Source organism: Astatotilapia calliptera, chromosome 9 (genome assembly GCF_900246225.1).
Source record: "Astatotilapia calliptera chromosome 9, fAstCal1.2, whole genome shotgun sequence".
Classification (NCBI taxonomy): Eukaryota; Metazoa; Chordata; class Actinopteri; order Cichliformes; family Cichlidae; genus Astatotilapia; species Astatotilapia calliptera.
The window spans coordinates 31,674,244-31,689,167 of NC_039310.1; the positions used below are offsets into that span (position 1 = coordinate 31,674,244).

The window sequence follows — 14,924 nt, forward strand, 5'->3', positions numbered from 1 at the left end:
GTTTTGTGAATTCGGCTGAACTCTGTTTTCGTCTCTTTGTCTGTGTTTGTGTCTGAGAGGGAAACTGAAGGTCACAGCGAGGATGGCTCTCCATCTTCGGCTCCTCTCTTTTCCTCTCTGCTGGTCTTTGATCTTTTATGAAGACAGATTTCTGTCCTCAGTGAAGAAGCTGCCACCTCACAGCGAGGACGCCGACCGCTCTGACTTTGTTTAACGCCGAGCGTTGTCTTTCCTGCTGGAGGGCTCAGCTGCTTCAATGAGCTGCATAAATAAAGATGCCAAGAAAAGAAAGCAGGAGAAGAGTTAGCAGAGAAGAATGGCGGGGTTCCTAGAATCAGCAGAAAACACTCACAGTTCATTGGAGGAGCGATGGACGTGAGAACAACATGAGACACATCGCTGATCCTCCCGCTGAAGCTCCACATAAACTTCATCACCGTGTTTGGATTCGTTTCACCTGAAACATTAGCAGCGAGCTCGGCTGTGAACAAAGCTCTGGCACCGAGCTCAGTGAACGGGATCGCCTTCAACGGTTCAGCGTTGTCAGATTTATAGCAACGGCTGTGTCGCCGTGTTTGTGTAGCTGAAAGTACGACACACAGCTCTGCAGGCCGATGCTGCTCAGACTGCAGGAGAACGCTGGCAGGCGGAGGTGGACCGACAGGTCTTTTCACTCTTCATTGTCTGCTGTTAATTATGACCGCTGATAACCTTCAGCAGGAAGCATTCTTATTCAGTTTAAGCCAAACCCTCAGTTGTTTGTGTTCCTTACACCATAAGCTATCAGATTATCAGATTAAGTGTATGCTCGTCACAGACTTGTTGACTTAGTTTGGGTTCAGATTTGTAACGAGTGTTCTGGCAGCTGATTGGTCGATTCAGACCGTCAACAAGAGGACAAACGGTCTCAGTGCTGAGTGACTGACCCTGATTGTGCTGAATGCTGAAGGTGGTTAGAGACGAGTCAGCAGCACTTCACTCATTACAGCTAATTCAATACTGACACACACACACGCTCGTTTTTATATCTTAATGAGGACATCTCATTGACATAATGCTGTCCCTGGCCTCCTACACTAACCCTGAGCCCTGACCTAACCCAACGGTAACCCCGACACTAACACCACATCGTGAGCCTCAAACATGCCTTCAAACCCGTGTGGACGACATCTTGTCCCCATAAGTATAGTAGCATTGCACTCTTCTGTCCTCACAAAGGTGTCTAAACATGTACACACACACACACACACACACACACTGATACGTCTCAGTGACCTCATTTCATTCCTCTGACAGAAAGTCCTGAAAAACCTTGAATGTTGCAATGAGACAGGAAAAAGCACTGCTGTGTGTGTGTGTGTGTGCGTGTGTGCGTGTGCGTGTGTGCGTGTGCGTGTGTGTGTGTGTGCGTGTGCGTTATCTGACTCTCCATCTTTTGTGAAACGAATAAATTCTTTGCTCGTCTCTGAGCTGTGATTGGCTGCTGCTGTGATTGTGATCTGAAAGCAGAGTGGCGGCTGACGGCAGGCAGGTGACCCACCTGTGTGCAGGTACACGGTGCTAATGAGGGCTGTGCAGATTCTCGCTGTGCAGTTATTGTCGGCAAATTCTTCCAATATCTATAGAAACATGAATAAAACAGTCATATCGGTGAAATGCGGTTTGTTGTCTCAGAGTACGGAGTAAACAGTCACGACTGGTTAAACAACATGAACCTGCCTGAGGTCTGAACTATGAAGCCTGAGTTTATCCGGCTAACTTCAGGCTTAATCCTGAGTTTTCGGTTTTGTAAAGGTTGTAACTTCTGACTGGGATAAATCACCATGGTAACCTGTTCCAGGTTAGAGATCAGCAGCTATGACATCTCGCCTACATACCAATCAATTCTTCAGCAACAGCGTCACCGTTCCTGGAACCTCAGAGCTCAGTGACAGACAGAAATGCAGCAACTTTATTCCTGCTTGTGTTTTTCCTGCTGGCTGACAGCAGTTTAAAACAATCCTGTTGTTCTACAAGCACGAGTATCTTAAACCACAGCAGCTAATTTATTCCAACCTGCTGAACTCGTGTTAAATTTGAATGTGGCTTAAACCTGTGTTTGGATTCAGCTTTCATTCTTTCCTCTCAGGCCCTTGAAATAAAAGACTAAAACTGTTTACACACATTTAAGCATTCATTTAAAAAAGTGCTCAATCAGAGTCTCTCCTGTTGTAATGACAGAGCTGTGATATGAGTCACGGCTTCAAATATGATCAGTTTTATTAAAGCCTTAATTTTTTTCCAGTTTTATTCACCTCGTCACTTAAAACGTTACCTTCTTCATATTTCTTTAATATTATGGTTTAATCTTCCTTTGTAACATCAGTCGCACCGCTGAGTGTTCAGATGCCGTGAGCGTGAAGATTAAAGCCTGGATGGACGTCATGTGATCGCCTATCCTGCTCACAGCGAGCTGGGTTTGTAGTAAAGACATGGACATCTGGCTGCAGATGTGCGTAGGAAAACCAGGGGGCAGTGTCAGTAACCTGCAGCACGCAGACAAAACAGCCGTCTAACGACGTTCTGATAGGACACCCTGAGACGTGTGACCCGCCCGGCGGAGCTGGAGGTGGCTGGTGTCAGACGGTGGTTATTAACGTTCTCTGTTAACCCGGGCTCCGAGCGTGCTCACATAAGAAAGGGTATTTCCAGTGTTGGCTGACTGTTCTGCACAAAATGAGTCAGAGATGTTATCAGATGAAGATGATAAAATGATGATTCAAATCTATAAAGAGCTTAAAAAGCAGTAACATTTAGAAAATATACAGTAACAGAGTCTTTAATCTGGTGACCAATCACAGAGGAGGAAACGTGTTTATTGTGTTTCCAGCAGCAGATCACAGTCAAATCATCAAATGAACGTTCAGGCAGCTTCAGTAAAGCGGCAGTCATAAAATCATCACTACTCCGAACACTGAAGTAAAACATGACCGGACCAGGTGAGGTGTTCGGCACCTGTTACCATGGTGATTTAGCAGGTAAAGGGAGAAAACTGTGGCTTGAAGCTCGACACGGCTTGCGGAGACATTCACGTCGCCGCTGACTCTGATGATGAGAACAGGCTGATAAACTCGCCTTATCTGAAATGACTCGCTCTAGCAAACCCGACCTTCCCCAACACAACCAGGCTTTTAACCACTTCCTGTCCGCTCAAACACTCTGGGAAGGTGTGACAGCGGGCGGCACTGAGCAGGCCTCGCTGCCTTTCTTTACGTCCGCGTGTTGGACTCGATCAGTGTTTGTTTCTGTTCGATGAAGAAAAGGGAAACGTGAAAGCAGGATTCTGCGATTTGCTGGCTGACGTGCGACTGAGCGTGCGTCCTGTCCATGCACACATCTGTGTTTGCCAACCTTGAAGTAAAGGTCAAACTCCCACTGATCACAAACCTGCAGCACAAAAGCAACAACATATTTTTTTCTGCGGTGTTTTCATCTGACTGTCAAAACACTTGTGCACTATTATATTCTCCACATGCTTCAGTGATATAAATCAATCGTTTAACTGACTACGCAATCATTTTTTTACGTTTCCTTTACAGACGAGAAACTTCAGCTCAGCTTTATTGATGAGAATCAGAGGTAGTTATGCAGTATGTGTGAGAAATGTAGAAATAGAGCTCCATTAAAAATGTTTCCTTTCATTATCTTCGTCATTTCATATTATAATCATTAGCCTTGTAAACTGTTAGCCTGCCACATATTGTGCTGTATTGTACATTTATTTGTAAAGATTGTTTTCAGTATATTTAATAGTACAGGTAAGCCTGCTGTACCTGAACAATCTGCATATTGTTCGTATCACATCAGTGGATTACTGATCATGAGGCTGAGATATTGTGTTGTTTTTTTTAAAAAGGCTTCATATTTAAGTCAACACCATTGTTTCTATTGTGCAGCTATTTAAAAGCTTCAGTTTTTGGAAAAAACTATAAAAATGTTTCATAAATTAATGTCTGAATTACTTAAAATCCCCAAAATATGATCTATAAATCATGTTTTAAGGTTTTTTTTATGTCTAAAGCATCTGTGAGGCAGTCCCAGTACGAGCTGTTACACCGTGAATCAAATAAAAATGGAACCATTGTGATTTTCTAGTCACATAGAAGTTTCATATCTGTGGTGCTAGGCTAACAGTTTCCTGCTGTTCCCAGTCTTTGCGCTAATCTAGCATGAAGAAACAAGAGGTAGACGACGTGCTGACAGAGATAAATGTGGCACCCTGACCCTGACCGAACAGTTTGTCTAATCACAGCACACAGACACACACAGACACACACAGACACACAGTGCTGCTGCTTTACAGGATCAGGGGATTTAGAAACTTTCCCTCTCAGAGTAACGCTCCGTCTCTCCTCCTGCCGGCGCTGTGCTGAGTCAGCACGGAGGCAGAGGAGGAAGACGAGAGGATAAAGAGGATTTAACTGATCCAGTTTCTTCATGTCTGACTCTGATTCACGCGTGATTTATCTGAGTTGCGAGAAGGCGGCGCGACGATCGCTGACGTGCACGAACCACGGGGCGACGTGCAGCCTCCGCAGGTCTGCTTCAGCACGCACACATCGATCAATCCGCCGCTGAAAGTAACGCACTATTTGCTCCTGTGTGTCATGGCCGCAGAGATTTACCTCCTCACCTCAACGGGAAAACGTTCGAGCTCAGCTAGCGAGATTTTTGACGTTTTCACTTCCTGTGTGAAAAAATTTGAGGAAAAATATGATCTGGAAAAATCTGCTTAACCGACACAGTTGGCTCTACACATTCAGTTCAATATTATTTACCATTAATTTATTGTGAGCTAAGGACCCAACAACAACCTGCTGCAGGCTGTGGAGCCTCCGGCCTGCAGCCTGAGGCAGGAGGATCACCCTCCACAGCTCCGGTCCACCTCTCTGACTCATGGGCTGCTGCCTGGGAAAGATGTGGGCTGGAAAAAAAACAAGTTCCCGCCAAACTTAGGCAGCTGTTAGCACACCTGAGCAGCCTGCTCAGGTAACGTGTGTGAGTGGGAGCTGTGCACAGCTGGACAGTTTAATCCACCTAAATCTAAATCCTTATATTTGAGCTCTGACCTGTGATGAACTCTGGATGTCCCCACAGTGGATTCTGAGGGTCCTGAGGCCTGTGGGCGGAGCTTTAGAGGACCAGGCGTGTTTCAGCGTGTCCAGCTGATTATTCAGGAATCTGTGGAGTTTGGAGGCTGAGCAAACGCTTTGGGCTCGTGGTTGAGTTTGTTCACAGGAGCTTCCTCCTGAGTGGAGAATCCAGAGCGACTGAGACTTAGATTAGCTGTTGAGGTGGATTCAATTCAGTTTCCATCCATCATGAAGTCAGCTGATCTTCAGAAACATGAAGATGCCTGCAGAGTTTTGGTGTTAAACACACTGACAGGAGCTGAGTGCACAGCTGCTACTGGGAAACTGTGTGTTCTGAGCACTCTGTGGCTTTCCAAGAAAAATGCGCGCGCACACACACACACACACACACACACACACACACACACACACACACACACACACACACACACACACACACACACATATGTACACAGAGGAGGGACTTTAACATGCAGTGTACCGTGCAGCAGTCGAGGATGACGTCCAAAAATCTGACAGCTCAGACCAGTTTCTGTACAAACAGTTCTGTGGGTGTGTGTGTGTAAGTGTGTGTGTGTACAGATGCATGCCATCACTATGAGATGTCATATTTTAATACCTTAACGTTCTTTATCACTTATCACGAGCTCCACATAACCTCGGCGCTGCAGCAGCGACCGCGACACGCCGCTGTCCTGGATGTTACGTTTTCCTTCACATTCACTTTATTTACACTTTTAGAAGAAATCTTTGGCTTTTGCTTCTGACAGCTGTCCTTAAACCTGCGTGCACATCAAAGACTTCATGCTCCAGTAGGTCAGCGCTCCGGTGACAGCTGCATGTCTGCACATGCATGGGAGCCCTGCAAACAGTCAGTTTAGCTGCGTTTGTCATTTTGCCAAAATATGAGCAGTTAAATTTCCAACAAACACGCCTGCAGTTCAGATAACTTCCCGACTCTATGACTATATTACACTTCCTGTTTACATCCTCTAAAGGTGCCAAATTATCAGAAGGTTTGTCTGAAGATGGACTCACAGAGACACAGGAGATGACCTCAGTGTCGGTTTCCTCTATCAAGATGAGACTTCCGAGCTTCCTCTAAAGTTAACAAAAATGTGTTTGAATCCAAAGAAATCCAAACATTCATGTTGTCTTGTTGTCGTGAATGTCATCGCGCTTTAACTGGAATGAAAACATGAAAGGAAGGAAGGGAGGCGCGAGAAAGGATGAGTTTAGTGATAAAACTGTGAAAACAGAGAAGAAATTGAGGAAAGGAGGGAAAAAAGGGAATGTTGGGAACACAGAAAAGGATGGAGTGCTGGAGGAGAGATGGGGATTAATGAGTGGGAGAGGACAGATGAGGATGAGGACATTGGGGGGGTGAGTGGGAGGAGACAACACAAGGAAAGATCGGAAGAAAGAAAAGTGGGAAAAAATTAAAATAAAAAAAGAAGAATAACCCACATAGCAGACAGGTCTGGGCTGGATCTGGTATCAAGCTGGCACTGCTGGCTGACTTCTGGCGTGTTAGGTGGTATTTCATCCAGATGTGGGCCAGGCCTGGCAAGATGGCACTGTCTATGTGATGGCATGCCATATCTGACCCGATTGTGGTTTGGTGTATGTGGTCCAGGCTCATAGAAACCAGGTCTGGCCCGGATCTGGCATCAAGCTGGCACTTCTGACTGACTGGTGTCATGGCAGGGTGTATGTCAGCCAGATGTGCGCCAGGTCTGGCAATGAGGCACTATTTATGTTCCTATTTTCCTATTTTAGTCAGAAGACCCAAATGCCATGTTGCAATACTATACTGCTATGGTAGCTAAGGTTTCAAATGCAGGTTTGACAGGTTTGTGAGTGTACACTTTATCCAAACCTAGTGAGGGTTTACTCAGGTTCACCACTCGGTGGCTGTAGCTCAGGAGGAAGAGCAGGTCACCTACTGATCTGAAGGTTAGGGGTTTGATCCCTGATTCCTTCAGTCAGCATGTCAGGAATATGAATGTAGTTAGAAAGCACTCAGTTTAGAGAAAGTGTCTGATTGGGTGAATGTGGCATGTTGTATAGAGCACTTTGAGTAATCTGGGAGAGTAGAGAAGTGCTATATAAGAATCAGTCCATTCACTCTCTGAACAGAGTTTCATCATGTTACTTTTGCACTATTATGTTCCAGTACATGTTGTTATTACATGGCTTGATTAAGGTACACATTAGGCTGACATCTGGGCCAGCACAGGTCCAGCAGTGAGTCTGCAGCTGGCCTTGTGCTGGCCCATGTGTGGGCCACCTCTGGCAAACCAGATCTGGGCCACCAAAGGGCCGTCATTCTTTGCAGTGTGTGGGCCATGTGTTAGCACATTGTGTGGGCCATACCCATTTTGCTATGTAGGGAAGAGTATAAATAGGAATAGAAGGAAAGGACTGAGGAAATGGTTGAGGAAGGAAGGAAGGATGAAAGAAAAAGTGGAAAAGAAGGATACAAAGAAAGAAAGAAGGAGTGAAGAAAGGAAGGAGAGATGGATAAATTGATAAATGAAGGAAAGAAGATAGGATAGAAGGAAACAGGCATTAGCTAACTTTATTGCATCACATGTACAGTAACAGCACATGTCTGAACTTTTCTGCGCGGCCCTGACCAATGGGTCGCTTTCCTTCAGATGAAGAGCAGCTGTGTTATCTTTGTGATGTCACAGTGGGCGAACAGCCAATCGGTGTGCAGCCAGACATGTTCAGAGGTCCTCGGTTCGCTGTTTGCTTAAAGTCTGAGGAGAGTGGAGGCAACAGGTGGAGGTGAGACAGGTCACAGCTGCTCTGCACCGTGTTCCTGTACCTGTTACTGGAGTGAAAGACCATCAGGAGCTTAGTGCTCTGAACTGCAGTGTTTAGATCAGGTGTGAGGAAAACCTGCAGGACAGGTGAGAAAGGCCCGAGGCCATCACCATACTAGATGTTTGAACTCACTCTGTGATGTGAAGTTTAAAATCTGTCGGTACAGTCTGAGCTTCTCGTGTGACCGGGTTGCTTTTGCACTCAGATCTCCTCCACTGACTTTCAGGTGAAGTTCTGAGTGCAACCTGAGCTCTGATGTGTTAGTTTCAGCAGGAAGTGGCTGATCTTTAACCTGCCGGACTTCATTCCTCACACCGTCACAGGCTCCACAGCTGCCGCCCAACTCGTTCGATTCTCGTTTTTACGGTTCAAAGCTGCATTACACCTTCCTGCTTTGGTCCGGGGCTTCCCTGAACACATCACACAATGACCTGATGACTAAGTTTCATTACCTGTGAACTCTGAAACATCCCCTCCTGTTTGAGACACCAAAGGACTGAGTGTCTGTGGTGAAGAAACTCTAAATATAGGCGTCTAAAATTATATTTAGGACTTTTGGTTACATATTTAAAGAAAAATATCTAAATGACAGATTATTTTTGAATTTTTTTATTAGAAATCTCTAATGAGCTGATGAGCAGGTGGGCGGGGCTTCTGCACATGCGGCAGCCATGAGATCACACAGATCCAAGAGTCGAAAAAACAGAAAAAGCCAAAACAGGTCCACTTCAGAGTGGTTACTGTTCCCTTCAGGGCAAAAGACCAGGAAACTGCATCATCCAGTGGCCTTTAGAGGAACTGCAGCTGATGTTGTGCACTCCTCTCTTTCTCTCTCAGTGTGTCAGGGAATGAGCAACCACCTGTCGCTGTTGGGGACGTACGAGCAGCACTACGACAGCATGGTGAGGATGTACTCCAACTGCTCCGTGGTGCTGGAGAACCTGGAGATCACCTACACGCAGGAGCACCACGACCTGTCCTTCCTGCAGGTGAGCCACCGTCCCTCAGCATCAACAAACCAGTGTACAAATAAAATGAATGATTGTAAATCAATAATTAGAGGTTAGGGTTATAAATGAACCAAAGCAAATAATAAAGTGAAAGAAAAGTCCATAAATAAAATCAATAAAACCAGCAACAGACAAACTAACAGAGAAACTACAGTCTGGAGTTTCTCTGTTAGTTTTTATTGGAATAAAAATTAACGGACTTTATTTCAGCATCATTTTGAATGAAGGATCGTCTTTGGCACAATAACAGGAAACCAGCTTCAGCTGAATTATCATTAAAGACCAGTTCTCATAAGTCTGACTCACTGTGAGAGCAAACAGCAGAGACATGGCGAGGCCAAACAGCGTGGATGTTTCTGTGCGATTCACACGTCAGCTGTGACGGTGGGAACGCCTCACTCCTCTGAGCCTCAAACATCACTCCAGCCTGAAAACAAGTTTGAAACAGGGAGGAAAACCTAAAATACGATGTTAAAATCACTCATTTTTGTAAAGGTTTCTCAGAACGTTTATCAGGTGAACTTTACACTGAAGAGACTTCCTGTTGCTCTGGTTGGGCCCACCTGAGGTTACACTGGTCTGTGAACGCCTCGCTGCCTGAGGAAACGTTTGGTGGATGCCGAGCACCTCGGTGGACTCATCTGTGTTTTTACTGTTTTATCTTCCCTCACACAAACACAACTGTGTCTGTGCTGCATTCAAGGAGCCTCTGTTATCAGGTTGCCTTGAGGAGCTCTGCTTTTGGGAAATCAAACCCAGATGTTAAAAAATAAGAGAAGGGGAACACTTTGAGAAGCACCGTGTGGGAGTCAGATCCGTCGCGCTCAGGCAGCTGGTCATGTGACCATGCCTGCACATAAAAGTGACTGAACACTGAAAGAAAGATGAAGGGCAGGTTTCAGCAACACATTCATACATAAACACAGAAACAGGGCAGCGAGCAAAGTGTTTCAAAATGATGTTAATCAAACCAATCAATAAGAGTGTTGTTAAAGGCTACTTTGACAATAATGACTGACTTTATTTGGACTCATTTATCCTCCTCTTTGCTTTAGTCCATCCAGGAAGTAGGCGGTTATGTTCTGATCGCTATGAACGATGTGGCGACCATCCCATTGGTCAACCTGAGACTGATCCGGGGACAGAACCTGTACGAAGGCCGGTTCGCTCTGCTGGTGATGTCTAACTATCACAAGAACGCCTCATCTGCAACCATCAACTACACCAGCGGCCTGAAACAGCTGCAGCTCAGCAGCCTGACCGGTACACACACAGACACACAGACACACACAGACACACAGACACACACGCAGACACACACACACACACAGACACACAGACACACACGCAGACACACAGACACACACGCAGACACACACACACACACACACACACACACACACACAGACACACACGCAGACACACACACACACACACGCAGACACACACAGGCACGCGCACACAGGCACACACAGACACACAGACACACAGACACACACAGGCACACGCACACAGACACACACAGGCACACACAGACACACACAGACACACACAGACACACACGCAGACACACACAGACACACACAGACACACACAGACACACACGCAGACACACACAGGCACGCGCACACAGGCACACACAGACACACACAGACACACACAGACACACACAGGCACGCGCACACAGACACACACAGACACACACAGACACACGCAGACACACACGTACACACGCACACAGACACACACGCACGTACACACGCGCACACAAACACACACACACACACAAGCTTCCCAGATAATTCAGAGCTGGTGAGTAGTTCAAGGACACTCAGATTTTGGAACAGCCAACAACAACTGTGTTTTTACTCTTTAACAACAAAAACTGCGTTATGAAACGCTACAAGTGTGATTTGAGTGGAGGAACTTTGCAGCCGGTGGCTGCAGGACCCTGAGACACTGCTACACCCAGAGTGGGCGCTCCACCCTGTTCTTTCTGAGAACAATGGCTCCTGACTTGGAGATCCTGATTCTCAACAAGAACTGCAGCTAAAAGTATTCAGACATGAACTGTTTGTAGAGACACGAGCTAAAAGAAAACGACTTGACACTGTTTTCAAACTGAGCCTGAGTGTGTAACCCACACTTTACATGCTGATGTCCTGCCTGTCACAAGTGCAGCTGTGTGCTGGCAGGAGGAGTTCCTGTGCACCTTCACTTTTTATTTTTGGTCAGCTCTTTGTTTTCTGCTTCATTCTGCTGAGAAGAGGTGATGACACCCATGCTGAGCTGGGTGGACACACCATTTAAAACTCTTCAGTCAACGCCTGATTGTGCTCCAGCAGCAGGAAACAGACCACACCCTGGCCATCACTCGCTGCTTCGGCTGAACTGTGGACTCAGCATTAAGTGAAACTTAAAGTCTGTGCTGTGGAGAGAGCTCTCACAGAGATGCTTTGTTGGATTTCAGTGGACTATATTTAAAAAATAAATATCTTTGATGATTTCAATACTTTGCGTCTTCCTCCAAAAATTCCTCAAATCAAAAAATATGTTGAAAATTTTATTGCTGCAACATCACAATTTCAGATGTTAGATAATCAAGATGAAGATGATTAAACCTCTAGAGCTGGCATGTCAAACATAAGGCCCAGGGACCAGAATCGGTCCAATAAAGATTTCAGTTTGGGTCACAGGATGGAAAATGTGAAGAAGGGCATCAATATCCTGCTGACAAAGACCTTCATATCTGTTCATACAACATAAGTCGTATGAATGTTATTATCGCTGTCAGTGTCTCACGATGGAAAATGATGTCTGCGCTGTAGAGTTTGATCCTTTCTGCTTATAAAAACAGATAAAAGTTTCTGTGGTCAACGGTAGGGATGGGTATTGATGAGATTTTCACGATTCCGATTCCATTTTCGATTCTGTTTAACGATTCGATTCTTTATCGATTCTTTTTAAAAAAGGAGAACACTAAGTTCAATTAGCTTAGAACTTTGTTTTATATCTTCTCTTTGAACAAGATAGAAATTTAGGAGTAACATGGCCTTACAAACCCAACAGTGAGATCTTAAGAGATCCAGCCTACGGCTCTTCAATGGGGTGTCACAGGGTCCCCAGGAAAAAAAATTGTAAATGTAAAATAATAAAATAAATATTCTTCTGTAGCAATAACAAAGCATAACATAAATTATTCTGTAGTAATTACACAAGAATATCCAGTAATGTCCCTGCCTACAATTAAACACATTCACTTACTGAAAATCATCTTCTGTGGCAAACGGCTGCAAGCCTTTGACCACAAACTGAGTCACTGCTCGGTGACATTCGTCTATCCTGGCCTGAAAGGAGACGCTGCCGGTAGACTGCAGCGAGAACTGCCAGCATCTGAGCCAGACTCTGTCTCTCTCATCATGGTCACTAAACGCACAGTAATGGCAGGTTTGTAATAAGGCAGATCACGCTAACATAATATGCACTGTTAGTTGATTATTTACCTGCCGCATTAACGGGAGAGGACGTGCAAACGTTACCGCTGCTGCTGGGTTGAGATTCACGAGTCCGGAGCGGAATTAAAAACATGACATTCATTTAAGGTCATCGCGTGTTTTGTGAGCAAATGCTTTTGCATATTCGTAGTGTTTCCTCCCTTAAATGAAATATCTGCTTTGCAAGTATTGCAAGTTGCCCTGTTGTCATCCGTTCTCGTAAAGTATAACCAAACTTTTGAGCGTTTGAGCTGCTTGGGCGCCGTGTTTCCTGCCAGGTAAATGACGCTCCGCAACGTGGTGACGTCGTTCGAGGCGACTGGAATCAATAAGGGAATCGTTTGCAAAAATGGCAAACGATTTCCTTATTGATGGCAAACAAAAATGGCAAACAATTCCAAGGAATTGAAACAGTGGGAACCGGTTCTCAACAAGAACCGGGTTTCGATAACCATCCCTATTCACAGATAGTTTATAGAGGCGACGTGTTGGAGGATGTTGGAAAATGTTTTGACGTGCTGGCCTATGTCTGCTTCATTATCCTCACAGAGATCCTGAAAGGAGGTGTAAAGGTGACCCGCAATCCTTTGCTGTGCAACATAGAGACCATCGATTGGTGGGACATCGTGGACAAGGCCAGCAATTACAGCGTGGTGTTCACCAAGGACGACTTTCCAAAGAAATGTGCGCAGAGCAGAGATTCAGATTTTCAGCCTTTGCTCACTGAGCTGTGATCTGAAGGGTTTCATAATTCTGTGTGTGTGTGTGCGTGTGTGTGTGCGTGTGTGTGTGCGTGTGTGTGTGCGTGTGTGTGCGTGTGCGTGCGTGTGTGTGTGTGTGCGTGTGCGTGTGTGTGTGTGTGCGTGTGCGTGTGTGTGTGTGTGCGTGTGCGTGTGCGTGCTTGTGCGTGTGTGTGTGCGTGTGTGTGCGTGTGCGTGCGTGTGTGTGTGTGTGCGTGTGCGTGCTTGTGTGTGTGTGTGTGTGTGTGTGCGTGTGTCCAGGTCAGACGTGTGACCCCAGCTGTCATAACAGCTCGTGCTGGGCAGCAGGACAGGATCACTGTCAGAGATGTAAGCACACACTCCTTCCTGCTCTCACACAGTCGTTCAAAGTCACATGATGGTACGTGTCGATTGTCTCTCTCTCTGTCTGTTTCTGTCAGTCACCAAGCTGCTGTGTGCAGAGCAGTGCAGCTGGAGGTGTCGGGGGCCCAAACCCGTCGACTGCTGTAACGAGCACTGTGCTGCGGGCTGCACTGGACCTCGGGCCACCGACTGCCTGGTCAGTGTTAATCCTCACACAGCACTGCTGCAGTTACAGTTTGCATGTCTGGGACAAAGATTTTTACAGGACAAGACGGGCAGGTGTTCACCAATCAGCAAAGACACATTTACAAGACTCTGAATATTTCATTATCTACATATACATAAGATCATTAAAAGATTCCGAGAATCTGGAGCGATCAGTAAAAATCAGTACTGGATAGACGTGAACTTCGGGGACTCAGACAGCACTGCATTAATAGCAGGTGTGATTGTGTGATGGAGATCAGTGACAGGTTTCACAGCTCAGCTCCACATCTGCAGATCAGAGCGCCATCATGCAGAGAAGAAGCTCCAGATGTGAACATGACATAAAACAGCTGATTTTTTAATTCTGCATATTTTTCACACTTTCATGTTTCAGATCATCACACAGACTTTAATGTTAAAATAAAAAAAGGTATCCAAACTTACCCGGGAAAAAGTAGTTTCTTCCGCCTCGTTAATTCATAAACTGTAATTAAACACATTTTTAGAAAGTTCAGCTGGACTAGCATCACCTGGGCCCAGCCTGCTGTGTGGCTGCTGAACTGGCCTGCCTACAGTCTAGACCTTGGGCCAGCTGAGAACATCTGGAACATCACAGAACCAGAAACAGGATGAACAAAGCCAGGACTGCTGAGCAGCTGGAATCCTTCATCAGAGCAGGACAGCTGCTGGCCTCAGCTCACAGACCTTTACATAGACCTGTTCTACCTTACAGATGTGTTCCTGCCATCAAATTTAAAATGAGCTCATATTTTTCTTATTTTCTCAGTTTAAAGATTTGATATGCGTTCTATGTTACAACTGTGTCGTGTCACAACTTTTTCAGAATTGATGTTTTAAAAAACTCGGGCTAAAAAACATCTTATTAAAAGACTAAATACAGGCTGTTTTCTCTGTCTGTCCTCGTGCTCTCCAGGCCTGCAGGGCTTTCAACGATGACGGAATCTGTAAAGACGCGTGTCCACCTTTGAAACGCTATGACTCCATACTTCATCAGGTGGTCGAAAACCCCAACGCCAAATTCACCTTTGGAGCGACCTGCGTCAAAGCCTGCCCACGTACGGACTTACACATAAGTCACATCATCCACCTGTGGTGGTGTCCCTGGAAGCCTCAGTGTGACAGGGTTGAAAACAATGTAGCTTC

The 14,924-nt window shown here is 45.7% G+C and overlaps 1 protein-coding gene across 1 annotated transcript in view; it reads left to right on the forward strand.

Annotated features, from left to right (window-relative positions):
* LOC113029559 (melanoma receptor tyrosine-protein kinase-like) overlaps positions 1–14,924 on the forward strand; it is a 39,920-nt gene that overhangs the window by 12,147 nt on the left and 12,849 nt on the right. The window contains exons 2-7 of the mRNA XM_026180470.1: positions 8,802–8,953; positions 10,030–10,237; positions 13,018–13,152; positions 13,470–13,538; positions 13,631–13,749; positions 14,695–14,836. Coding sequence (XP_026036255.1) covers positions 8,802–8,953; positions 10,030–10,237; positions 13,018–13,152; positions 13,470–13,538; positions 13,631–13,749; positions 14,695–14,836 — 825 coding nt within the window. The remainder of the gene's footprint in view (positions 1–8,801; positions 8,954–10,029; positions 10,238–13,017; positions 13,153–13,469; positions 13,539–13,630; positions 13,750–14,694; positions 14,837–14,924) is intronic.